The sequence below is a fragment of the Jaculus jaculus genome, chromosome 2, assembly GCF_020740685.1.
Source record: "Jaculus jaculus isolate mJacJac1 chromosome 2, mJacJac1.mat.Y.cur, whole genome shotgun sequence".
Lineage (NCBI taxonomy): Eukaryota > Metazoa > Chordata > Mammalia > Rodentia > Dipodidae > Jaculus > Jaculus jaculus.
Genome location: NC_059103.1, coordinates 8,263,482 through 8,290,326, shown reverse-complemented (window position 1 = coordinate 8,290,326; position 26,845 = coordinate 8,263,482). Strand labels below are relative to the sequence as shown.

Here is a 26,845-nt window from a genome sequence, read left to right as displayed (position 1 = left end):
GAACTTGGCATCCCTAGACAGAAGCTGCCATTGCCCAGGGCCTGGTGCTGCTGTAACCCAGAGCAAGATGAGCTGTCCATGGCTAGCCCTTCCTTCTAACCTCCATCCCACATTTAGGGAAACTGAGGTTCCAGGAGAAGGGAGACTTACCTTGTTTCTGGGGTGCTATCCACAAGTGATTGCTTCAGTTTTCAAGTCACTCATCTCTCTATTAAGCATAAACCCAGAAATGCTATTTGTGGTAGAGAACGATGCCTGAGGGGTTCTAAGACCTCTCAGAATGGTTCCATTAAATCTTGCCTGTTCAGAACCTCTCGCTCCAATTCATGAGGCCCTGAGTGGCCGACAGCACAGCTGGCTGCAACCAACAGCGATTTATTTATAGCCAGGCTCCTGGCTGCCTAGTAACGGGCTGCTGCCACCTTTAAAGAGGCATATATCCACCTCTGCTCAGCTGGAAGTTAGGCCTGCCGTACCTTGGGGCTAGGACAGCGACAATCAAACCATTATCATGTACAGTTATGGGTGCAAGGAATAAATGACACAGCTAACTGCTCTGCACTTGGAATTGCTTTAAAAAGAAGTCACACTGATGAGCAATGGCCCAGGCAGCCTCTGGCCTAACTCCACAGTGGCTCCATCCAGGTCAGATTAAAACCAGTGCCTGGGAGACACAGTGGGACAAAGAATACCAGCTTTACCTCCATGGGACAAAAGTTCTCCACGCTAATTGATATGCAGAAGGGGAAGACGGAATTGAACTGGAATCTGGGACGATTGGCCCGTGAGCATCAAGGAATAAAGAGCCCTGGGCTGTGGATGCCTGTTGGGGGGGGGGAGCATTATGGCTCCAGCTAATGAGGGTGCTCTTAGAAGATAGTGTTAGCCCCAGCAAGGCCATGGTCCTTCCCTGCCACCCCTGGGGGGAGTGACCTGAAGATGCCCAAGGTCCCAGTGTGGAAGGCTTCTCCCTGAAGGACAGTTACTGCAAGGCCAGCAGCACTAGGGGGCAGTAAGCTGGCATTGTCCTCATTGCCATGGCCTGGGAGGTCAGAAGGACAAGCCTGCGGTGAGGACTTGGGGAGCCCGCAGTATAGCTGGGAACCCGGAGGAGTGAGCTGTTGGCATCCACCAGCGTACTTCTCTGTAGGGTGGATTATGCGCCCCCGGGGCAGTGCGAGGGCTTGACTACTTCGACTCTGAAAACAACTGGCAGCACAGGCTGGCATTGCCAGGCTAGAGGCCAGTGGGCCCCAGTAGCCCCAGTGTGTGTAGGTCTGCACAGAACCAGTGGTGGGTCTTGAAACCCATGGGCCTCACAGCGGGCTGTGACCCAGCCAGGGCAGGAACCGCCCCCGCCGATTCTGCCTCCACAGTGGTACCCCTGGGGAGTCTGCCTCTGACTGACAGGTAGCTGCGTTCAACACCTGTTTCTATAGTTCAAGGCCAGTAGTGCCCTGTGTGAGTCTGGACCCCAGGCAGACCTTCTGTCCAGCCTGGGGACATACGGGTCAGGCTGGAAAGGGCTGAGCAGCATTCTCCCAACATGAGCTGTCCCTAGGAGAGGCCCTCACTTGTAAGTACAGACATCTGCCCCCATTGATCTCCCAGGACAGGGGTGTGAAAACAGCCCCTCACCTGACCGCAAGAAGCGTCTGATACCCTCCCCAGATGAAATGGCTAAGGCCAAAGGCAGCAGTGGCAGCGTTCAAAGGGCCGTCAGGCAACATCTCACTTGCAGCCCACGGGGATGTATGTGTGTGCACGTACAGGACCCCGTTGGTGTGGGTGTGCATGTACGCACATCTGTGAAGGCCAGAACTTCACGTGGGGCGTTCTTCTCTGCTGCTGTCCACTTGTTCTTTGAGACAGGGCCCCTCACTGACTGGTGAGACCAAGCAGCCGGTGAGCTCCACAGCTTTCCCGTCTCTGCTTCCCGGTACTGGGGTTGCGGGCGCAAGGTCGCTGTACCCAGCATTGTGCGTGGGAATATGGGTCTGCATTCAGGTCCTCACGTTTGTGTGGCAGACACCTTTCCAACTGAGCCATCTCCGTAGACCTGGCCCATAGCAGTTTTTAAAAAATGGGTTCATCCTCCACCCTGACCACTTACTCTGTTCACTTCCTCAGTGCACAGTGAGATACTGCACTTCGCACAGAGGCTGGCGGGCATCTGCCTCTCTTGCCCACTGAAACGGACCCCTTTAGGCTTTCCTGTTGCTCAAGGCGGTCTGTATGGACTGTTTGGAGTATGAGCTCCAAGCAGAATCCCCCAAGTCACAAGCAGTTTTTAGGACTACAGATGGGCCAGGTGAGGAGCCTGATAAGATTTTATGCCCAGGAGTTCCTAACCAATCATTTGCCCCATAGAGGAAGCGGGCCACATACAGGATTAGGAAAATAATAAGGCAGATCAAACTCCCTTAGAAAAAGACTGACTATGAGATGGGGAGATAGCTCAGTTGGTAAAGTGTTTGTCCTGCAAAATCCTGGTATGGCAGTGTGCACTTGTGATCCCAGGGGACACAGACGGAAGGATCCCTGGGACTCACTGGCCAGTAGGTCAATGAGATCCAGTGTCAAAAGGGTGGGTGACAGCCAGGAACGGCGACACATGAATTTAATCCCCTCATTCTGGAGCCTGAGGTATAGAAGGGTCATTGTGGTTTTGAGGCCACCCCTGGAGGTACACAGTGAGTTGCAGGTGAGCCCGAGCTACCGTGAGACTGTAGCGGACAGCTTCAGGTTCGCTGAGATGAACTTCCAGACCAGGCACAGTTTTGGAGGAAGGGATATTTATTGAAGCCTACAGATCCAGGGGAAGTTCCATAAATGGCAGAAGAAGCTGGCCAGCCTTCACAGGTCCAGGCTGAGAGAAAGAGAGAAGTACAAGCCTAAAGGTCAAAAGCCATAGCACACTTCAGGAACTCCAGCCAGGCACACTTTGCATATCTTTCAATTGAAATCTGAAACCCACCACCACACCCTAAGATCCACCCAGTGACACTGCCTCCAGCCGGGTGGCTAAAGATGCAAGCTACAAACAAATAAAAAACTGAATATATTGAGGGCCATCTATTCTATTCAACCCCCCACAGAGACTCTACCTGGGAGGGGCTTGGAGGGAACACGCACATACAAGGCAGATGACGCCTGAGTGACAACATTCAAAATTGTCCCCTGGCTTCCACGTGCATGCATAGATGCCTATGCGCAGTGTCTGCAAACGCACATGGATGACTGGACTGACCAGAGTCTCATATTTTTCTATTTGAAAGCCAAGAGTCTAGAAAGATCTGAATGTGCCATTCCCACCTGGCCCAGGAAGGAATCATTCAATCTAACAGCCTGTTATTTAATGGAAATGGGACATCCACTGAGGCTTAATGGAGCTACTAACTTTTTAATCACTTCTTTTTATTTACTTTACCAAAAACACAGTGGATGTTCATTATACAAATTTAGAAAGCACAGCTGAATAAAAGTGGAAAATTAAAAGTCCCTTGCCATGATTCTCCCAAGAGAGAAGCACAGGCCTTGCTGCTACTTTATGCAAACTCTGTTAAAAACTTCTTCAGGGAAAAAAATAAACAAAGGATGCTTGCTTAATAATCAGATCATAAGCAGTTTGCTCTGTCACTAAGAATTCCTTGATACTGGTTAGGAAGTGGGATGGTATTCATGCCTCTCACCTACTCTCAGTGCTGGACCTGAGGGTGTATTCTGAGTTTAGAGGAATATGGAATGCATGGCAGCCTTGTTTTCTGAGGAGGATATAGTCGTAGACCAGCCACATACTGTCCTGGTAAAACCCCAGACCAGTCTCTGTCCCAGATTTCAGGATACCAGGCCCATCTCAACCAGCAAGTGGCTGGGCAACTCCTGGAGCAAAAGCTGCCTAGGAGGGAGTTGGGCGGGTGCCCAAATAGGGTCTATGCCAGCAAGGTTTCTTCTGTTAATGCCAGCAGGAGGACCATCCCCATTGCATAAGCGAGCATAGGCCTCTGTCATTCTTGAATCCTGACCCTCCCACAGTCTTGTGAAGGAGGCTGGGAAAACATCCTAAATCCGTTTTACAAAGGGGGAAACTGAGACTAGAAAGGTAGGTTCTCTCCAGAGTGCCCAGCCTTGGAAAGCTGAGCAGACTCAAGTCTCAAGGTCAAAATGGGACGCCTTGGTCTGTCTTCCACCAAACTTACAACCTTATTGGTCTATTACATCCTCCTCCATGCACCTTGTTCCAGTCAGGTTCCCATTGCTGGTAGAAATCACCCAGCCAAGAGCAGCTTATGGGGGGGAAAGGAGGTTTGTTTTGGCTTACAGACTTGAGGGGAAGCTCCATGATGGCAGGGAAAATGATAACTTGAGCAGAGGGTGGACATCACCCCCTGACTAATATAAAGTGGACCATAGCAACAGGAGAGTGTGCCAACCACTGGCAAGGGGAAACTGGCTATAACACCCATAAGCCCACACCCAATAATACGCTGCCTCCAGGAGGCATTAATTCCCAAATCTCCATCAGCTGGGAACCTAGCGTTCAGAACACCCAAGTTTACAGGAGATACCTGAATCAAACCACCACATGCCTGCAAGCCTCTCCTGGCCTTATTGCCCCTCTCGCAAGCCTTGCTAACCCCATCATGTCCAGAACCAGACAGAGCATGTCTCCTGCCCTTGCCTCCCATCATCTTGAGCTTCCTTTCATGGACTCTGGAGACCCCCAGACCTCTCACCAGCTGTTGCTTTCCCCTCCAAGGGCACCCTTCCATAGATTCTATGTGAAGCTGGCCTGGCTACCTTTCCTGAGCATGTGCCTTCCCAACCCCTGACTGGCATTTCCTCTTCTTTCCTGGTTCCTGAATATTTGCTGGCGTGTCCCTCTCTGCATCTTGCCCACCTGACATATCCCCAGGCCCCTCAGCTGACCCTTAGCTACCCAGGCTTGCTTTCTATCACCATGCCATTTCTCTGGTCACCAAGCTTCTCCCTCTGACACCCAAGGGTTGGCCTAGACCCTCTGCCCCCTGTACGCATCTTCTCTTCGGCGGTTCATGAACTTTTCCATCTTGCCACGTTCACTCTTATGCAGACCACCTTCATTGTGACTGCTTCCCCAGTCCAGATTCCTCTGGTTCTGGCTTCCAGCTTCCACCCAGAGTCACCTAGGTTGGCTGGCATCAGAAGACCTTGGCTGGTCTCACCTGAATGTGGTCCCCACCCCACCACAGTGACAGTCCCTATCGCCTATGAGGTGCTGGGTCTCTCTTCTAGAGACCATGTAACCAACTCTTCATGCCCCCCCCCCGAGGTGGCCCCTCATAGTGACTCCAGGCCGCAGAATGTTCCCACTTTGTCTCCTGCATCAAGGACTACCCCACTGCACTTTTTTGAGTATTTTGCTGTTGCTTTTGTAAGTTATCTGGCAATTCATAACTTACCATTTGCCCATTCATGTGGTGCAAACTATGGAGGGATGCATAGCTCTTGGTCATACCTATGACATTATTGTATGGTGTTTCCTCCATGCCTATGTGCTGTGAGCATCCAGGGGCTGGTTTATGGAACACCCCTAATAGCTCCTTCCAGCTTTCTTGGCAGAAAGGGAAATCCTTCTGAAAATTCTTCAGCCTTTCAAGCTAGTAAGGTGCCAAAACTGTGCCTCCTGGAAACATCTGAAAGCTTCCACACCATGACCTGATAATACAGATAAGCTTTCAACCTGAAGGTCTTTGGGGGTCTGCTCAGAGTGACTGCCCAGTTTTCTCTATATTCTAGGAACTTGCCTTGGAGGGGCCCCTGCTGTTCTTTTCCTAGGCAAGCAGCATGGCATGCATGTGTGTGTTTATGTAGGTGTAAGTGTACCTGTGCAGACACGCCTAGGCTGACCAGCAGGTGTACCTGCCCATCCCATCTAGCAGCTGGGCCCTTTGTAGGTCCCCCTTGTGAGAGTCAGCCCAGCTACGCTGCATCAGGAGGAACCCTGGCCAACTGGTGTGCCTCGTTGCCAAAACTGAAAAGCTTCCCAAACACAGTGGGACATCTCAGATGCATGTAGAGGACGTGGATGGCTAATGGATAGAGCCTAGAGCTGGCATTGCTGCCTGAGGGTGGGGAAAAGTCAGGGGCCTAAGGCCACAAGTAACCATGCTTCTCTTTCCCTCCTTTCTGCAGCCATGAAGTCAGGCGGTACACAGCTGAAGCTCATCATGACCTTCCAGAATTACGGGCAGGCGTTGTTCAAGCCCATGAAGTGAGTGCTCTCGGTACCTCGGTGGGGACAAGGTAGGGCTGCAGCGTGCAGGCGTGAGGCCAGGTAGGGAACGCAGAATTTTCCCAGGGGACTTGAGGCAAGCTGCAGTTATGGTTGATCTGGAAACAGCCTGTCCTTTTTTTCCCTGTGAGGATGAGGGCTAGCATTCAACAAAGGGTTGTAGGCATCAAAATATCCACACCGGAATAGAGATGGTACATTGTCCAGTAGACTCAGGGGACATGAGTAACCCACGTGAGGCCAGTGTCACACAGTCCGTGTCTCTGCATGGTCTCTGTCTCTCTTTCAGCCTGCTTCCCAGACCCCGTGGCAGTGGAACACCATGAGGCAGCCATTGGGAAGGCAGGCTGTGCCATAAAACTTAACCAGAGTGGCACAGTAGTGGGCTCCGTACCCATCGTGAATCATAGAGGAGGTAGAAATCACAAGCAGTACCAGTGTGGCAGCATTAAACGCAACCACCAAGGAAACATAAACGTTGCTTCTGGGCCTTGTGACGTCCACTCTGATCAGCTTAGTCTTGGGCGCTCCCCAGGGTCCCAGGTTCTGTACTGTTTGTTCATTCGAAACCACGCCGTGTTTGGGCTGGGATGGTTTATGGAAGCAAAGGCTAGGAAAGAAATGCAGATTGTGGGAGTTGGGCTGCTGGACTGGATGGGGACTGAGGCATGCTTACTGCAGGAAGAGTCCCCAGGGATGAGCCAGCTGTGTTGCTGGTCAGCTCTTTGCATCTGGGCTGGTCTTTAATTTCCAAGATAAGCTAGCAGTTCAGCCTCTTCCACCTCCCATTTAATTTTCAAATTTTAAAATGGCAGTAAGTAGTTCAGAAGCAGGAAAGGGACTTTGCTGTTCCTGGAAATCCCATTTCTCCAGGCACACCACGGTAGACTCAGAGCAGAAAACTTTGTCATCAGATACCAGAGGACAGTCAGCACACCTCTGATGCAGGCCTGCCAGAGCCGAAGGCTGGGAACTACCCACTCCCAAGAGCCAAGGAAAAACAGTTCACAGAGCTTAAACCAGGAGAGCAGAAAATCAGAACCTCTGTCTGGCTGTGATGTGGGCAGGGGTCACACGTGGCTGCTTGGCTAAGATCACAGGACTTCCTTCCCTGTCTGCATGGAAGTGGAGTTCACAGCGTCCCACGAGCAAACATCTACTCGGGGTAGGGTTGATGTAGAAGTTGCCTTCTTTTCTTGTTTCTGGAACAAACCAGCCACTTGGCCAGAAGCAGTTCATGGGAGGAAAGGGTTAATTTTGGCTTACACTTTCTGTTTTTTGTTTTTTTTTTTTGTTTTTTTTTTAAATCATGGCACAGCAAAGCAAGAGCAGACAGCCCAGAGTTACAGCTCTGCAGTGGCATGGGGCAAGTAGAGAAAGTCAGTCAGTGAGCACTGACAAGTGGGACTAGGCCCAACCCCGGTGACATGCCTCCACCAGCAAGGCTGCTCGTTTTCACAAGGACAGTGCTACAAGGAACTGCCTGCACAGGGACCAGGGCCTGGCTGACCAATGGGCTTGGACAGGTGGCTCCAGAAGTCACGTTTAGGCTTCTCATATGAAAAACGCATCTTCAAGCCTGGTTGAAGTTCTCAGGCTTGTTCAGAGCTTCCAGATAGCTCCTCAGAGCCTGAAGCTGCAGGACAGCAAGTCCTGGGACGCCGGTGGCCCAGCCAGCAGAGGGGACTGTTTTCTGGATTCTTGTCCCTAGCTTGTCCCTGTATGAGGCCTTGATGCTTGGTTTCTCCGAGGGTCAGGACCAGCCGGCTGCAGTTAGCAGCATGACCACAGTCCTTCCGGGTCCTTCCGAACCCCGCATTCCATAGTGAAGCATGCTCTCTGCTAAGGGTCTTTGTGTTTCTTGTTGCATCCCCACGATGGAGCCCGAAGAAGTGCCACACAGCCACATAGACTAGGGGCCTGAAGCAACAAGAGACAGGGTGGAGCCAGAGCCCCACAGGTCTTTGCCACCCCCTGGTGGGATCATCATGCCCCTGAGCAGTCACATGAGGGATTGAGTTCCGGGTCAGCTGACCTTCCTCAGCGGGCCCAGACCCATAGATGGATTCTTCCCCTCCATTTTACCTGAGGCCTTGAAGAGCAGGCAGAACTGTGTCGAGCTCAGTGAAGTCCTGGTGTGAAGACTGAACCGAGAGGTACAGGCTAGATTAGGGTATGGCCAGGGGAAGTGGTCGAGATCATACAGCAATTGGGAAACTGAAGTTTAGAAAGGATGTGTTTAAGCTGGGCGTGGTGGCGCACGCCTTTAGTCCCAGCACTGGGGAAGCAGAGGTTGGAAGATCGCTTGTGAGTTCAAGGCCACCCTGAGACTCCATAGTGAATTCCAGGTCAGCCTGAGCTAGGGTGAGACCCTGTCGAAAACAAAGCAAAACAAAACGAATGTGTTCAAGACTGGCCAGAGCAAGGCCATAGGCAGCCTGAAGGTAGCCTGGGCATGGGGAGGGGGCCACAGGTGGGAACTCTATGCCATATCTAGCATGATATTCCGCAAACAGCCTATACTTTTCCCTAGGTCCAGACCAGGCATTTCTGGGCACTTAGGACCTCCTCTGCCAGCCCAAGCCTAAGTCTCACTGACTTTGGTCCACTTGCTAGCAGCTGATGACCTTGGGCAGGGCCAGGGCCTGAGACTGCTGCCCACCACACTCTCATTCCCATGAGACTGTGGCTTGAATAGTAAACAACTGTGGTTCAAGACCACAGTGTGAAGAAATTAAAATCTATGAGTAACAGTTCTTTTTAAAACTGAGGGGCTGACGGGCTGGAGAGATTGCTCAGCGGTTGAGGTGCTTGCCTGCAAAGCCTAATGACTCGAGTTTGATTCCCCAGTACCCGTGTAAAGCCAGATGTACAAAGTGTGTCACACACCTTCAAGTTCACCCACTTGAAGTCTGCAGTTCACTGCTATACTGACAGAGTTGTGAGTCTATTGTTATATTTCATTATTCCAAAAAGAAATTCCTTAAAAATCTTGCCATTTCCCCGGGTGTGGTGGCACATGCCTTTAATTCCAGCACTCGGGAGGCAGAGGTAGGAGGATCACTGTGAGTTCGAGGCCACCCTGAGACTACATAGTGAATTCCAGGTCAGTCTGGGTTAGAAGTGAGACCCTACCTCGAAAAATGAAAAAAAAAAAAAAAAAGTCTTGCCATTTCTCTCTAATTCCCTTCCCCCAACCCCAGAACGTGACAACCTCTAATCTCTTGTCATCCTCTATATAGGATTGCTTCTTCTGGATTTTTCTAGACGTGGAGTCATGCAGTACATGGTGCTTTGTGTCTGGTTTATAATGACTCATTGTTTCCACAGTTCCCCCATGCTGGGATATATGGTGGTGTGTTGGTCCACTGATAGATAGGCTATGTCCTGTCTGTCCGTCCATTAGCTGATGGACGTTCTGTTGTTCTCATCCCCCATACTGGATAGTGCTACTTTGAACAGTCACACACGTGTCTTTTGTAGACCGATTTTTAGGTCTCTTGGACACATGTCTTGGAGGGCTGTGGAATCTTGTGACAACTGTGTTTGTTTCTGGTTCCCACAGCAGCTTCAGCACCTTATAGTCCCACCCACTCTGTCCTGAGCTCAGCTTCCTCATGTCTTTGCTGACACATGCTTTCCTCAGTCTCTGACGACTGCTGTCCTTGAGGCCATGAGGCAGTATATCGTGGGGTTCGGACTTGGATTTCCCTGTTTGTGTGTCTTCTTTGAACATATCTGCTTAGTGCATGTGCCATCTCTTTGGTTAATCGTCTGTGTCATCAAATGGTTAGAGTTTCTTATCCTGGATGTAAGACTCTTTTGTCTTTTGAAGCCCAGACTTTGGATTTTTAGGATGTTTGGTTGTTTGTTTCTTTGTGGGGTGTTTTATGTGTGCTTTTGGTATGGTATTTAAGTTTCAATACAGGAGAAAAGGTTCATATTAGGGAAACCGTGGTGCCTCACTGCGACTCAGTTTACATCTCTGTCCACAAGACTTTGAACAAAGAGGTCTCAGTGCACTTGGTCTGGAAGACACCATGTATGTCCCGAGGCAGCCTGCAGGGAACGGACTCAGCACGGTGGGTGGGACTGGGCCCGGGCATCAACAGCACAAACTCCAACCTGTTTCTTGGAAAGGCACCTTCCAGGCATGCCCATGGCTGCCCAGGGGGCGACGTGACTGCCTCCAGCAGAAATACTCATCTAGCAACCATACAGATACTCCCAGAATGCCTGGGCTGGGCCTGCTGCCAAACGCTGGGAACACAGACGTGACTCAGGCCTGGGGCTCATGAGAAATGATGGGGCTCTGACCTTTGGAAGTGGGTTGTTCCGGGCGCTCCCAGACACTCCTGCTGCGTCACGGAGGAGACAGAGAAGCCTGTGTCCAGCCTGCCAGGTAGCCATGGCTGCTGCTCAGAAAGCCGTGCGCGAACCGTGTGGGAAGGCGGGTGGGTACACAGGCCGGCTGTGCTGCCCCGAGGAGGCCCAGCTGGAAGGGAGGACAGTCCTGTGGGAGTGCTCAGGACCTAGCAGCCTCCAGTGAGGACATGAGTGTAAAGGTCACAGGAAGGTCAGATCTCTCCAGGCCAGTGGAGGATCCTCTGCAAAGCCCCAGAGGTTGGGTGACACCAGAGCTGAGCAGCTTCTAGGAGTTTCTGTCTCCTCCTTCTGCCATAGGCGTAAGTGCAGCAGACAGCTGTGCACAGCTACCTGAGTTGAGTCTCAGCTCCTCCCACCCCAGTTGCCCATCAAGCGCTGGGTAGGGACTGCCAGTCACTGGGGTGCGATGCTGGAAAACAGAGGTCATGCATTCTCATGAAGCGGCGTGGGGCAATCCAGGATTTGAGCATTGACATGAGTGCAGGATGAGGCTAGGTGGCAGCAGAGGAAGCAAGGCCTGATCTGAGGGCATTTAGAACCTAGATACCCACCCTTGTCCTAGAGCAGTGGTCAGGATTTAAAGTTCCTGCCAAAAAAAACAAAAACTGGAGCCAGGTATGGTGGCACATGCCTTTAATCCCAGCACTCGGGAGGCAGAGGTAAGAGGATCGCTGTGAGTTCAAGTCCACCCTGAGACTCCATAGTGAATTCCAGGTCAGCCTGAGCTAGAGTGAGACCCTACCTCGAAAACCCCCCAAAAATAAATAAATAAAAAAATAAAGTTCCTGCCTCAGCCCAGGATGGGGTTGGTGACAAGGGTAGGGATGTCAGGAGTTTGGCTGGCAGGATCAGAACAGGGAAGAAGACACCTGAGGAGCCCTTTGCTGGGCAGTGTGACAGGGCATGGAGGCATCGAGGAAGAGAAGGCTTTTGGCCTGCGGCTGGTGACCTTCAGGGAAAATTCAGTGTGTCTGCTCAGGGCTGCGTGGCCTGTGAGCACAGAGGAATAGCACAGCTGCTTGCTGCGTGAACTTTGCACTTTACCATCTCATCTGGGCTACTTACTCTGCTGTGCGGGGCTCGGAGCCCGTGCCCAGGCCTTGCATTTTAGGAGTGGGAAGACCAATACCCAGAAATGCTTCATATGACAGAGGAGCAGTGTCTTCATTCCAGGTAACTCATTCTACTTCTGATTCATGTGGGGATTTGTTTTGACTTTCCAAGAGAGCAAATTGAGGAACATTTGGCATCTTGCCCAACAGCTCTTGGGAATCAGCCTCCTCCATGAGCAGTCCAGAGATGACTTGAAGAGGTTAGGAAGAGCTCAGCCTCTGGACACTATGGCAGCAAATTCCACCCTCCTCCTGCCTGGTCAGGCAGCCTGAAGGGCTCCCCATCCACTTTGCCAGAGCTGATGCACTGCCCGTGCCCGTGAGGGTCCGTCTGTGGGCTTTGCAGCAGCAGCATGGAGGACGGCCCTCTATTTGTGGACACAGCAAGTAGGGGACAGTGCCAACAAGAACCACGGGCTGATGCTGAAACTAATTTCTGGGTTCCACAGAGTTGGCTCTACCTGCAGAATGTAAAGAAAGAACCCACATGCTGATTCGCAGAGGCTGAAATGACCACTGAGAGTCAGACATCCTGAGTGCTGTGGCCCAAGGGCTGGTGAATTTGGGGGATGGGACAGAGCTTCCTGCAGGGAGATGCTAAGGTCACAGATGACAAGTAGAGTCCAAGCCACTGGAGCGAGCGAGGTAGCATACAGAGGCCCAAGATGAGGCCCCAGCGCCCACTGGTCTCACCCATGCGGGCGGGGCTGCCACCCCAGCCTGTACAGCTGACTGGCTTAGGGAGTAGTGGGCACATTTGTTTTCATCTGGATGACCTCCCTGCTGAAATGACCTCACAGCAGACATCACTTACACACACACACACACGCACACACACCCTGCTCCTGGCCTGGCATGGAGATGAGCAGATTTGTTGGGCTGGCGAGCAAGTTGCTTCTCTCTCTCCACCAGCCTCTCTGCTTTCTTCTCCTTAACATGCAGGTAGCTGGCTGAGGCAGTCTGAAGCCCCCAGCACACATCACTTTTTTTAAAAAATTAATTTAATTAATGTGTGGTTTGTGTGTGTGTGTGTTTGCATTCACACACATATCACAGTGCACATGTGGAGGTCAAGAAAACAACTTTTGGATCCCTCTGCCATCCACCTTGTTTGAGGAAAGGTACATTGAGATTACAGAAGCCCACCATGGCTCCTTTTCAAATATTTTACTTATCTATTGGAGGGAGAGAGAGAAAGAGAGAAAATGGGCACACCAGGGCCTCCAGCCACTGCAAATGAACTCTAGACACGTGCACCACCTTGTACTTCTGGTGTTATGTGGACACGGGCAATCAAACCTGGGTCCTTAGGCTTTGCAGGGCAAGCAACCTAACCACCCGTCCATCTCTGCAGCCCACACCGCAGCTTCTGATTTCTGCATGGGCCCTGGGAATCTGGTCCCTAGAACTTGGAGGTGTGTGGCAAGTGCTTTGTCTAGCCATCTCCCCAGCCTCACACGCTTTGTGTTTGTACCTGTGCAGTCACCATGTGTATGTTCTGTTTTGTTAAGGACTCTCCATAGAGGAGGGGCTGAGACTTAGGAAGGATGAAGATAAACAGCGAGCAGGTAATGGGCCAGGGCCTAAGTCCAGGGTCACCTGACTTAGGTACCAGGCCATCAGGACACCACCGTAATGAGGAAAGGCCACCCTACCACTAGATTCCAGTGTGTCTGGTGAAGACTGTAACTGCTCCCAGCTTGGTTCTATGCTTGTAGCCTGGGTTGCGTTCCTAGAGGCTGTGTGCGTCTCCCTGGCCCCCATATACCATCATGGTTTCCCTGCTCCCTGCCCCGGGGTCTAGGCTGAGCACTGGGCTCTAGCAGTCCTTGATCTCAGGGCTTCCCCTAAATTGTCCATTTTTTTTCTCTTTTTGCAAAGAATAGAAACCCAAGTGTATCAGTGTCTGTCAGGGAAAGCATCTGAGAATAGCTTTTGCACAGTAATGCCTCATAGCAGAGACAGCTGCAGACAGACTTGAAGGTCTGGATGGTGTTTCTATACGTGGAAACACGAACCCTCATCTGGGCCTCCAGGCCTGACCTCTGGTGGTAGAGCATGTGTCCCCCAGCAGAGTTGAAGGCTGAGAGCAAGGCAGCTGTGAGAAGCTTCCCTCTACCATGACACCCCATTGCTTTAAAGCAGGACCTGGTCTACCTGACAGGCCCTATGACCCAGCGTAGCTCTGGGGCCCCAGCCAGGCAGCCCCCCCTCACACAGAGCTAGAACCTTGGAGGAGCATAGCCCCAGGCCTGTGTTTGGTCCCTGCCTTACTCAAGACCAGTATTCAGTTGGGGGTGTTGTGTGGGTCAGGCCCTTTCTCTGTAAAATTTTATCTGGCATTGTGAGCAGTGAGAAGTGAGACTCTGGGCATGGAAGCCTGATTTCTTTGTGGCATGTGTCACTTTTGAGCCATCTGGGACTAAGCTTTAGAGTAAAATCAGTGAGTGCACATCTGTGGCAGTGGTTTGTGACTGATGAGGGATGAGTGTGCGGATGGAGATAGCCTCCTCATGCTGGGTTGATTCTTCCCATGCTCTCTATGAGAGGTGCGTTCATATACACAGCCTGACTCAGCCCCAAACTGAATAGGAGGTGAAAGGTAACAGACTAAAGACCGACAGCTCGTGTTGGTCCAGGCTAAACCCAGATGGATACAGCATGTGACTTCCTCAGGAACCTCTGAGGTTATTGGAGCTTGGCCAGGATGCACAGTGAAGGTTCTATCCTAGCACCTGTGTACAGGATACCTGCTTTTGGACACTGTCAGCAGAGGGTGGATGTGGTACTTCTGGAAGCTTCTTTTCTCTCTCTGTCTCTTTTCCTGGTAACAAAGCTATGTGGAAGAGAAAGGAGCTAGCTGAGAGATTAGAAGGGCCTTTTCAAAGGATAGAAAAGGAAGAGCGAGATGGGGTCTCACAGCTATGACGCAGACATGTGTATGCACGCGCACACACACACACCTCTTCAGTGTTGGCCAAAAGAACAAACATGTAACATGCACCCTGAGGCCAGGACTGTTTAAAGTAGGAGGAAGAGAGGAAACCAGGAACAACATTTAGATCAAAGGAAAGGTTAGATGCCATGTAAACCTGGTAGGAGGACTCAGCATGTTCCTGGGGTGGGCAGGGGATCTTGGCATGTCCCTGGATTGGGCAAGAGACTTTAGTTCTGAGCAGCACTTCTTCCAGGGGTGGCCATGGTGGGAATCCTTCTAGGTACATCTCATAGACCAAGGCTTGGGAGACATGAGATTTAAAGTCCAGTGAGTAAGCAGGGATTTCTCATGGATCATCTGCTGGCAAATACCTTGTGAATTTCCCGCACTGTGCCCTCACCAGGCCCCAAAGGCAAACAGGTCATCCCATCCAGGTCACGGGTTTGGAGCCAGCAGATGCCTGGGCCCAACCAAAACTGGACGAGGACCCTCTTGTACCCACTGTCAGCTTGGGCCACCCTCCGCACCTCCTCCCACCCCGGCTCTGCAGTGGCAGGACCTCCTGGCTTTGGGGGGCTTCCCCCAAGGTCAAGAACCTTAGTCATACCCTTAATCACGCATGAGAGTTACCCAAACCCCGCATAACCATACACTAAGGGGTTTGTGTAGTGTGGCAGCCTCAGGGCAGCTGGGCTCTGACACACAGAGCCTCCTTATCCTATGTGGAGGGCGTCCCTCCCAAGCCTTGGGTGATGGAGGTCTTGGGGGAGACTCCATTCTCCCTGTGTCCCCAGCTCCTGCCCGGCATGCACACTGCAGTTCCTTGCCGAGTGCCTGCTTACATGTCATGGTTCCACCGGGAACAGGACACAGACCCCTCCCGTGTGGAGGTTAAACCCGAGCAGGAGAGAGTCAGCTAGGGACAGGTAGTTTGGTCACTGGTTCTACTCATAATACGCACGATGCCACTTTGCGATCACTCTAGAATGGCCTGGAAGAAGGGGATATTTATGCAGAGTCAGGAGCGCAGTGTTGCAGCAGGCACAGGTCCAGAGAAGAGCACCCTAGAGTGGGACTGATGGCGTAGGAAGCGGGCGGCCAGAAGCGCCAGGAGGGGGCTAAGCTACCTTCTGAAGGGCGCCTGATGAGAACATGGGCCACGGTGCTCCCGTTTCCTTTGGCGCTCCCAGGGCCACACTGGTCAGCAAGGGTGGAGGTGACACACAATGTCAGAGGCAAATCCAAGGACACAGGACCAGAAACCACCTCTTTAGCGGGATCTGGGGTTGAGCCAGCAGTTTCATGGATCTGCATGAGTTGGGGTGAGCCCAAGCAGAACGTAGGATGGATTGCCTAGAGCCCTGGCATCAGTGACAGGGAGTGGCTAAGACCTAGGGAAGGTGGCAGGTCTAGGGGCTGCAGAGTGCTAGGGGCCGTAGGTACATCAGCTGCAGGTCCAGGGGTGGCATAGGATCCACCACCTAGAGAGTCTTCTGGCTGGGCATGGGCAGCCTGTCAGTGGGTAGTAAACATGCCCCATGAGCAACAAGTCGGGCCCTGGCCAAGCAATTGGTGTGATGCTAGACAGAGCCAGGGTCTATAACAGCCCAGCACCCCTAGATATTTCAAAAACCTCCACCTGATGCTTTCAGAGTCTCCTGGACCCATGAGCCCTAGAGAAACAAAGTGATTCCCAGGCACCGTTGCCAGGAGACAGCCCATGGGGAAAGGTCTGTACTCCCAAGTGTCCAGGGAGCGCTGAGGAGGTGCCGCTGTGTCTCCCGAGGGAACAGAGACCCTGTGACCCACGTCTGAGTAGGGTGGAGGTGAGGGAACCAGTGCAGCTAGCCACGATATGGGAGAAGCCAGCGTGAGGGGGCAGGGGTGTGCAGGGAGCATGCGTGCATGAGCTTGTGTGCGCTGGCTTAGAGCACGCACAAGTGCCCATGTGGGAGCGGGTCATGAGCATACGTGCGTGTGCATGTTCCAGTGCACGGGTGCGTATCGCATGTGTGTGGGGAGGGGCTGCATGTGTGTGCTTGTGGGGCGGTGTTGCTGGGTTTGTGCAGGCTGTATGTTGCTGTGTGTGCACATGTGTGAGCCAAGGATGAGGCCGCTACTACCAAACCGCAGCAGCTGGGGCTGGTGAGGGTGAGGCAGGGGGAACACGTCTCTGCAGTGACGCTCTAGCGGGACTGTGGTATCAGCTGCTGCACTGGGTCTCGAGGGGGTTCCCCTTGTTGCTTCTCTTCATAGCACCCGCTGGACAGGCCTCTCAAGCAGAGTGCCTTAGTGTGGACACTCGGGTCCTTTCCGCTTCTGCACATTACTTATACAGTCGTAAGAACATGACCTGTATTAGTTTGAGGAACAAACAAGCAACAGCCCTAACAGACAGCCTCCAGAGCCTGCGCCAGGCATCAGGAACCCGGCGATCGGGGACTGTGACAGGAACAGGAACCTCAGGGGGCTTCGCAAGCCCGGCCCATGGCTCAGAGCCATTCTGCATCTACCCTCAGGTCTGTCTGCCAGGCATCTGTGGTGAGAGGATAGCTGTCAGCCCCGTGAGTTCCATTGTCACCAAAACAGGCAGACTTAAATGATCTCCACGAGACGTTTGGATAGTCTTTGGGGTAAAGTGGGCGTGAGGCTTTCCAGTCCCAGCGTAGTGTGGGCCTTCAGAGGACGGTCCCCTTTGCCACACGCACTTTGTTCATCAGAGACCTCTCCCAGTAGCCAAGTGTCCCCGTGTTCAACTTTACAGGATGCAGCTGCCGTCCCTTAAGTGTCCTTCTCTAAGCCTCTTGGGAAAGGCTAGCCGGGAGCCTACCCCTCCAAGAGTCCTACACTGTCATGGTCGGGAACCACAAAGACAAGGGCGTGTGTGTTGAACAGAGGAAAGGTTTATGCACGTGGATCCCGAGGACAGCCTTGTGAGTTGTTCCACATCTTCCATATTGTTTGAGCACAGTCTCGCATCGTTCACTGCTGCTTTCGCCAGACTATAAGCTCCCAGGGATTCTCCTGTCTCTGCCTTTCATCTTCCTGTAGGCATGCTGGGATTGCAGACACAGGCCACCATGTCCTTGTGGGTTCTTGGCATCTAAACTCGTATACTCATGCTTTCACAACAAACTCTTTATCCACCGAGCTATCAGCTCCAAAGGTCTCTTCATGGAAATGCCCTTATATTCATAGATGAGATCATCCCACGACCTCCCAGCTAAAGAGCTGGATCTCTCTGTGCCCACGTCTCTACCCCAGGGTCTGTGCAGTTGACATACATTCTCAAGCTGCCTCTACCTACTAGAAAAAAGTAGGTAGGCTAACTACCTACTGAGTCTGCAGGGATAGTCTCCCGAGGCCACACTGGCAGACCCAGCACCTGTGGATTCCCACGGGGCCAAAATGGCACTGACCAAGACTAGCTATGGCAGTTAGCCATCTCGTGCTCTGGTTTGTCAACTGGAAGTTTCTCTGCCTAATAAGATAAGGAATTATTAATGCGTTGCAGGGCGCTGGTGGGCGCTGGCGGGGACGGGAACAAGGGTGAGACGCAGTGATACTGTCCAAGGGCACAACTAGGGCTGCGCCTCTAAGTCGCCTTTCTGGGGGACCTCAGCACTGGCCACAGTTAGGAATTAGCGCCTGGTCCCAAATCGCGACCCCCTTTGTGAAGTCAAAAAGCAACTCACTTTCCCCGAAACTGATGGGAAGGGGAGCATGGAGGGGTGTCTTGGGGTTTTCTGGGCTTCTAATTGCCACAGGGGAGCCTGCCAGTGTGGGGACTCTCCTCATTGTCAGGGAAGGAAAAGAACATGAAAAGGAGGGGAAAGGAAACGTGGACTCCATTTTCCTCATTCCAGGGAGGAAAATGAAAGTCAGAGGATTTCATTCAAAAGCTGTTTGATCGAATTGGGTCATTTCTAATGCCCAGAAAGGAAATTCTACAGATTTAAGATTTTCCTTGAGCATGAGAATGGGCTGAGATGCAGGCCCCTGTCTCTGGGTTGAGCTTATTTCCCCTTTTGATATTTTCTAAACATCTGTGGCTCCTTGGGGATTAAAACAAGTTAATAGGAACAAGACTGTGCTAAATATTTAATCCCCAACTTAGCTGTTCCTTGTGTCTTGTCTTTTTATTACATTTAAATAAGATGATGCGCTTAGGGCTGAAGTGTGGAGGAGAGAGGCACCCATATTCCCAGCACCTGAAAAGAGAGCTCTCCCCTCTGCATCCCCATTCCCCAGAGCTGAGGAGTCCAGAAAGAGCCGTGGAAGGAGACCTCACCGCGCAGGCCAGTTGTCCCGCCTGCCCCTTTGCAGCATCTTTACATGGAGATGACTTCGGATTTGCCTTTTAGTCACTAATTTGACAGTAAGATGGTGAAGAGTCTCCTCTACGGGTTCATCCCCACCCAAAAGACACCAGCAGTTTTCTTCTTCCACATCCTGCTGTGAGCACGAGGCCTGGAGCAAGCAGGAGGTTTTTTAATTTTTAAAATATATTTTATTTATTTAAGAGAGAGAGACAGAGAGGCAGAGAGAGAGAAAACGGGTACGCCAGGGCCTCTAGCCACTGCAAACAAATTCCAGATGCGTGTGTCACCATGTGCATCTAGATTACGTGGGTCCTGGGAAATCAAACCTGGCTCCCTAAGCTTCACAGGTAAGTGCCTAAACTGCCAAGCCACCTCTCCAGCCTGCAGGCAGGGGTCTTCCCAGAATAAAGGAAGTCAGTTGGGCCTGGTGGCACAGGTCTGTCATCTCAGCTACTAGAGAGACTGAGGCAGGACAGGAGTATCACAGGTTCCAGGCCAGCCTAGGAAAAGTTAAAAGAGGGCTAGAGGCATGGCTCAGAGGTAGAAAACCTACCTAGAATTCCCTAGTGAGGGGATGGGGTTGTGACTTAGTGATGGAACACTTGCCTAATATGCTCGAGGCCCTGGCTTCTGTCCTTAGCACCACAGAGAAAAATACAGGTCAGAAAGACCCCTGCCCTGAGCAGGTCTTGGTAGTGGGTCTCCAGCCCCCTCAGTTTTGGAGGGTAGGCCTTTCACAAAGACATGGTAATTTTCCAGATCTCCCAAACCTCAGAGCTCTGCAATGTGGCAATCATCTCAGGCACTGAAGGCCCAGGCCCCTCTGTGGGCCGAGGACCCAGCCTAGAGCCCAGGGCCGCATGCTGTCCTCTCTGTCACCTGTGAGAGTGGGGGTGACGAGTCCCTGTGTGCGTGAGGCGGGCTGCAGTTGGTGCAAAACCAGTCCACTGCAGGCAGGAGAGCAGCCTCTTCAGACCTCTGGCCTCATCTGCCCATCTACTTCATCATGTGTCCACCACAGGTGGCCCTGGTGACCGGCTGCCACTTAGCTGTTACATGAGGCCCCGTGGCGGCCATTATGTGTTTATACCTGATGTAACATCAGAAGTCCATTCCAATTGAGGGCCCACACCTTGGGGACACCTCATCCCTAATGTGACCCTGAAGTTTGTTTGGAGATTTCGAGGCTGAAGGGCACCAAGGTCGGCTGGGTTAGTAGCAGCACCAAAATACATAGTCAGTATGCCTCATGGCACCCCAGGGAATCTCCAGAAACAAATCCGGGACCTTACAGGTAACTGGAAGATCTCTTCAGAATTATCATCATGGGCACAGGGAGCTGTTCCATTTCCCAGGTGAGGAGTATGGAAGCACAGACCCGACTTACTGTGAGGACCCTTCCTTCTGGTGATGTTCCTATACCATATTTCAGCCAGTGTATAACCAGCCCAGAGGTGTCTGCCCCCCATCCTCCCAAGGATCACTCCTCCCAACTTGCACCCACAGTTAGTGGGCAGATCTGCAAAGAGCAACCCTGGCCAGCCCTGTGGGACCCACACCAATGTTCGGCCACATGGCTCACTCCAGAGCCACTGTCTCAGCTCAGAAAAGATGGCCCATCCTCACTCCGACCAAGAGAAGCTCGTGGGTAAGCAAGGTGCCCGAGGGTTTAAACGAGATAAATACACAGTGGTACCCACAGGGATGAGACAGAAGATGCCAGCTTTAGAGCATCCCTCCCACCCTGGGACTGAAGGTCATGCTGAGCTTCTGCCAAGGAGAAGCCCCCTCACCTTCACAAAGCCTGGTATTAAACAGCTTAATATATCTTGTTAATGACAAGGGGGCTGTTTTTCTTTGTGTGAGTGACAAGAAGATTACTGGAGACAGAAGAGCTGGTTTCTGCCTCCACACCTTCACTGGTGAGTCAGGGATCCACTGTGGGCTTACTAAGAAAGGGGTTGTTCTTATCTTCTCTGGGTTTCTGCCTCCCAACCCTGGGTAGGAGGGCAAAATGCCAGCTCCTAACCCCTAGAACTATAAAGGTCCTCCTGTTTTGAACAGAAATCTTTGGAGATATGAATGAGTAATTGATTCTGAGGTGGAGTGAGTACTAGATTTTTCTGGAACTCCATACACAATTGCATGTCGTCATGTGAGGGAGCCAGAGGAGGATTTTCAATGTGCCTCATGTGAAGAAGCCACATGAAGACAGAGACAGGGATGGAGTGAGGTAGCCATGATCCAAGGGATATCTAGAACCTTAGGTGGGAAGGAAGACCCTCTGGAATCTTTGGAGCACAGCCCCACCCCACTTTTATCCTGGACTTCTGGTTTCCACGACCAAGGCAGGGTGACTTTCTGTTGCCTTCGGCCACGCACTGAGAGCAGTTTTCTTGTGCAGCAGCCCCAGGTTTAGAGACAGATCTTCTGCGTCCTGGCTTTTGGGCTGCTAGGAGGCCCTGGGCAGGCTTGGGTGGGTGGAGGACAGCCCCCCTCTGGCCTCGCTGCCTATTCGCCGCTGTCCTCGGACGCTGTCTCTGAGTTTGAGTTTCCTCATATGCAGCTGCTCGCAGGTGCGCAGAGGGTGACTAAGGCGGCGTGTGTGGAGCCCCGAGGAGGGAGCCTGGTGCCAACACCACTGCCAGGAGAATGGGCAGTTCTAGCCTGAGGGACTGTGGCAGTCAGGTTCGCATTGCTGGCAGAAATCACCCGACCAAGAGCAGCTTGTGGGAAGTAAAAAAAAAAAGGTTTATTTTGGCTTACAGACTCGAGGGGAAGCTCCATGATGGCAGGGGGAAATGATGGCGTGAGCACAGGGTGGACATCACCTCCTGGCCAGCATCAGATGGACAACAGTGACAGGAGAGTGTGCCAAACACTGGCATGGGGACACTGGCTATAACACCTGTCAGCCTGCCCCCAACAATACACTCCCTCCAGGAGGCGTTAATTCCCAAATCTCCATCAGCTGGGAGCCTAGCATTCAGCGCACCTAAGTTTATGGGGGACCCCTGAATCAAACCACCACATGGACGTGTGTATTTTGTGAATTGAGTGACGTGCTGCAGAAACCGTCTGTGCCGTGGAGCTGCTGCCAGGACACGGGGCCAGGCAGGAACAGGCCTAGGGGGTTGGTCTTCTTGCCCTCCAACCAGGCATTGCCACTGAAGCTGGTCCCAGAGAAGGCACAGTTAGCCAGCCTTAATCCCAGGCACTGGGCTGCACCCCGCAGGTACAGTATAGCATGGCAGCTCGAAATTGAGGCTCGAGATGTCAGCTCCTCTGGTTGCAAAATTTTGCCACGCCTCTTTCTAGCCTCAGGCAGGTCTCTCCATCTTTGTGCCTCAGTTTCCTCATGTGTACTATGAGGAAAATAACACCGAGCTCCCTAGCGGCACTGCAGAGCTCCTTCTGTCCCGCAGGGCGCTGTGTGCTCGCTGTCCTTCTGGAGCGTTGCTCAGGGGCCTCAGAGTGTGAGGACGGAGTCACAGTCTCCCTTCAGTGTGAATAAGCACAATCAAAATTGCTGCTTTCTCTTTGGAGGTACAAGAAGTTATTTTGTTTTATTTTATTTTTATTTATTTATTTATTTATTTGAGAGCGACAGACACAGAGAGAAAGACAGATAGAGGGAGAGAGAGAGAATGGGCGCGCCAGGGCTTCCAGCCTCTGCAAACGAACTCCAGACGCGTGCGCCCCCTTGTGCATCTGGCTAAACGTGGGACCTGGGGAACCGAGCCTCGAACCGGGGTCCTTAGGCTTCACAGGCAAGCGCTTAACCGCTAAGCCATCTCTCCAGCCCCAAGAAGTTATTTTAAAGGGAGGGTTGTGCGGCTATGGAGACGAGGGAAAGAGCGTGGATGTGACAGTGTGCACTGTGGGCGTGCGCCGGACTCAGGACTCTGTTCGTGCTTGCCTTCCTAATGGCCTTTGCGGGGCAGTGTGCTTGTCACAATAGGAGCAGTATGATACTGTGAGTCTCCCTGAGAGAGGAGACCTCTATCAGCATCTTGTTGGGGATCCCACGGGTTCCACTCTTCCTCCCTTCTTAATCCCATAAACCATCATAGCCAATATCATCCTGCATTAAGGCAGCCACGTCAGGACGTGGCTCCGGCCCATCCCCAGTCCTATAACCTCCTTAGTTCTGACCTGCTTAGGAAGCAGGCCTCGTATGGCCATCTGGGGCTGGCTGCCACCTCTGAGGCAAAGGTAGGGGTCCCAGTGAGAGGAGGTGTGCCTGGCAGCCACCCCTAAACTTAAATATTCCCAAGTCTTGGCTGCAGGTGTGAATGGTTCTTGTTTACTGAGAGGAGGGACACCCTCAGCACCCTGGGGCCTGGCCCCCCAGCACCATTCTGCCCCCACCCTGGGACCCAGTACTGACCAGTGGCCCAGCTCAGGGTTGCTGTGAGAACAGAAGGCAGCTGTATAAAGGCCTCCTGCCGTCCTGAGACTCGGAGCTGCTCTTCCAGAGCCCAGGCCAGGGCATGGAGGGGGCCCCGCCCCGGCACCACCTGCTCACCATTACATAAATACGTAGTTGGGTCTGTGGGGCTGAGTCCCTTATGTAAGGCAGGGGGCCACAGCTGCCCACCCCAGAGCCCTTCGCAGCATGCCACCTACAATACTTCCTGCAACCTCTTCAGCCAGCAAGGACAGGCCACAGGCCCCTTACTGCGGCTCAGATGTTTCCCACTGCGTCCAGATGAGGAAAATGTCCACATAAGTCTTCGGGTTAGCAAAAGCTACAGCATGCGCTCACTAGTCACGGTTAACACATGGGTGTCCCCCTTCTGCCCCAGCGCCTTCCTGAGCCCCACAGGGAGGGTGTGCCGCTCAGCCAGGCCGTGTGCTATAGCCCAAGGAGCCCAGGAATGCATGTGCGGGTTGTGAAGACCATGTACAAAAATCAGCATTCGGGAAGCTCGTGGGAATTTCAGGAGTTAATGTTGCTCTCCAGATGGGCCCTGGGTTGGGAGCCCCTTTCTTTCAACCATATATCAGATACACGTTTACCTTTTCCTGTAAAGTTGATGCTTTGCTTGCTCCCCAGCAGAAAATACGCCCAGGCCGCTCTCCCCAACCCTGGGGGTGAGCCTGGTGGGATGGCAGTCCTGCTCCCACATGCTGGAGGGGGGCCGGCCGGTCATCAGGGGGAGGCGGCGCTGCCTGAGCTCTGCCCGCAGCCGGGCTCGCTCTGGGAAGCTTGCTAGCGGGGCCTACGTACAAGGAGTATTGGTGCCAAGTGAGGGTCTATTCCTTGTAACCTAGCCAAGCTGATAAGGATGGTGACTTTGGTCCCTGGGTTCTCTGCAACCTCTGAGACGCCTCCTGTTCCAGGAAGCATACATCCTGGTGACTCTGTCCCCTTCCTGGTCCAGACAGTTCTGTGGTGTTCTGGTTGTCCAGCCAGCTGAGTTTTGGATAACATCTCACTTCTCTCCTGGAAATAGAGACCACACCTTGCACCTGTCCTCCATACCTGGGTCCTACAGGACCTACCTACGTAACTGGGTTCACTGACTTTGTCCCCTTCCTGGCACGGTGGGGCCAGTACTTTTCCAAAGTGCTGCTCTGAGGCCGGCAAACAGCAGCAACGGGCTTCTGTTCTGTGCTGTGGGAAGGAGGCCAGTGTCTGCCATACAGACGTGAAAGTGGCCTGGAGGCAGCAGCAGACTGGTCTCGATGGGGGACATTCCCATGTCCCTGTGACATTGACCCAGGCTGCTTGCCATCGCAGGTGTGCAAGGAAACATCCAGCCTCCAGGCACCTCTGACTGCAGAGGTATCTCTTGAGGGTTCCTGAGAAACCCCCCACCTCTTGAGTGCTAAGCCTGTGTCCTCTGTTGCCTTCCGGGTGCTCCACTGGGTGCTGGGCTGGGTGGCACTGACATTCCTGCCTGGGCTCCGCGCAGCGGAGGAGTCTCTTCGTCAGAGTCCCCAGCAGGTTTCCGTGCAGTCCGTACACGGTGGCTCTTGAAGCCTGACATGTCAGCGTCTTTGAGTGCCCTGCTGCTCCTGCCTCACGGCCGCCAGTGTTGCTCTTCCTAGCCTGAGCCTGCCGGGAAGCTTGCCCTCCTGCCCTCCAGGTGCCTCCTCAGCACAGGTAATACCAAGTGCCTGCCTGAAGGGTCATGCACAGCCCGGAGGTCAGAAACAGCTCCCGGGAGCACCGTGGTTGGGAAGAGACCAGAGCCAGGCTGGAGGCTGTGGCAGGTGCCAGACTGCTGACCTTGAACTGCATGGGGACATTGGGTGTGGAGGCTGCTCACGCCACACGTCTCAGTGTAACAGGGAGGGCCCCTGACTTCATGGAGCAGTCTGGATCCTCGAAGCCCCTGGCCTAGTCTGTTGTCCACGTCGCAAGCTGGCTAAGCAGTCTGCTGGCATGAGTGACCATGACGGCACTGTTATATTTTTCTTGAGACGAGGTTTTAGTAAGTTGTCCGGGCTGACCTTGAACTCACTCAAACCCGGGCTAGCCTGGGACTTGTGATTCTTCTGCCTTGGCTTAAAGGTTCTGTAGGAGCTAGGAACACTCCGAGTGGTGCCGACGCCACCGTTGTCACCGGGGCAGCGTGAGGAGAAGAGTAGACAAATTCACGGCTTGGCCTGCAGATATGTCAGGCCTGTCACAAAGCTTACATTTAGCATCGAAAGTCTCTGCTCTTCTCCCTGGCCAGAGCTGCCAGCTCCCCAGGCTGGTAGAGCCAGTGGCCACCAGGGTCAGGTAGAAGGTGGGGGGAAAAGCAGTTTCTCTAGCCATAAGCGGGGCCCTGTTCCCGTGGAGCTAGGCCTGTGCCCACACTTGCTGCTGGGGGTGCGGGGCCCTGGGCCCAGGCTAGTCAGGACTCCTCAGAGGTGTTCAGTACGCACAGCAGCCAGAGCCTCAGTGGGATGCCCACAGCAATGGCCCTGGCTCTGGGAACTTGCTGAAATACAGCTTCTCGGGCATAGGGTCCAGGACAATGACCTAACAGAGGTAGGGGTCCTGGAACTTTTCATTTTGTGTAAGATGCCCCTCCCCCTTTTTTTTTTGCCAAAGGCCTCGAGACCTGCCTTTGAGAGAAGGTTCTTCTTAAGGCATGGCTGCTGTCCAGACCCAGCACCCCAGGGTGCTCTGTGACCAGCACTGCCTCCCCACACGGATGCCCAGTGAGGTCTGGAAAAAGTTCCCCCTCTTGGCTTGTAATGAGATTTGGACAGTGGCAGACAGCTTAGGGAGGGAGAGCAGGCCAGGGCATGAGATCATTTGTGTCCAAAGCACAAAGTTGATTCTGGGGGATGCCTGCAGACATTTCCTCCCTTCCCACTGCCTCCCGTGGGATCTTCTTGTACCCTGTGTTATTGTGAAGAAAGAGAAACAGAGGCCCTCTTAAGACCAACAGCAAGCAGCTCCTGTGGCGGGATTGCCTGTTACGTAGCTCAGCTTAAAGGTTCCATAGAAGCTGGAGTCATTTTGAGGGGTAGCGACACCACCATTGTCCTGCGCATCTGACACAGGGTTCTGCAAAGCAGCCGAGGAGCCTATAGTGGGTTTCCATGGAGGAGCAGGAGGCATGGCTAGTGTCCCTGATGGGAGTGGACGTGGGGACAAAAAAAAGGCCATTGTGGGCAGAACACCCCTCACCACTTCCCCAAAGCTCTAGTCTCTTCAGGGAAATGGGCTGCCTGCAAGCCAGGGAGACGTGCCCACAGGCTCTTGGAAATCAAACATGTGGAGCCAGAAACTGGGTCAGGGAAAAGGTCTCAAGGAAGTGGCCTGGGCCCTTCCTGGAGCCACCTGGATTACAGGTATATGCCCTTC

At 52.9% G+C, this 26,845-nt stretch overlaps 1 protein-coding gene across 1 annotated transcript in view; it reads left to right on the top strand.

The window, feature by feature from the left end:
• Fam20c (FAM20C golgi associated secretory pathway kinase) overlaps positions 1 to 26,845 on the top strand; it is a 48,854-nt gene that overhangs the window by 5,633 nt on the left and 16,376 nt on the right. Inside the window, exon 3 of the mRNA XM_045143638.1 lies at positions 6,175 to 6,253. Within this exon, the coding sequence (XP_044999573.1) occupies positions 6,175 to 6,253 (79 nt within the window). The remainder of the gene's footprint in view (positions 1 to 6,174; positions 6,254 to 26,845) is intronic.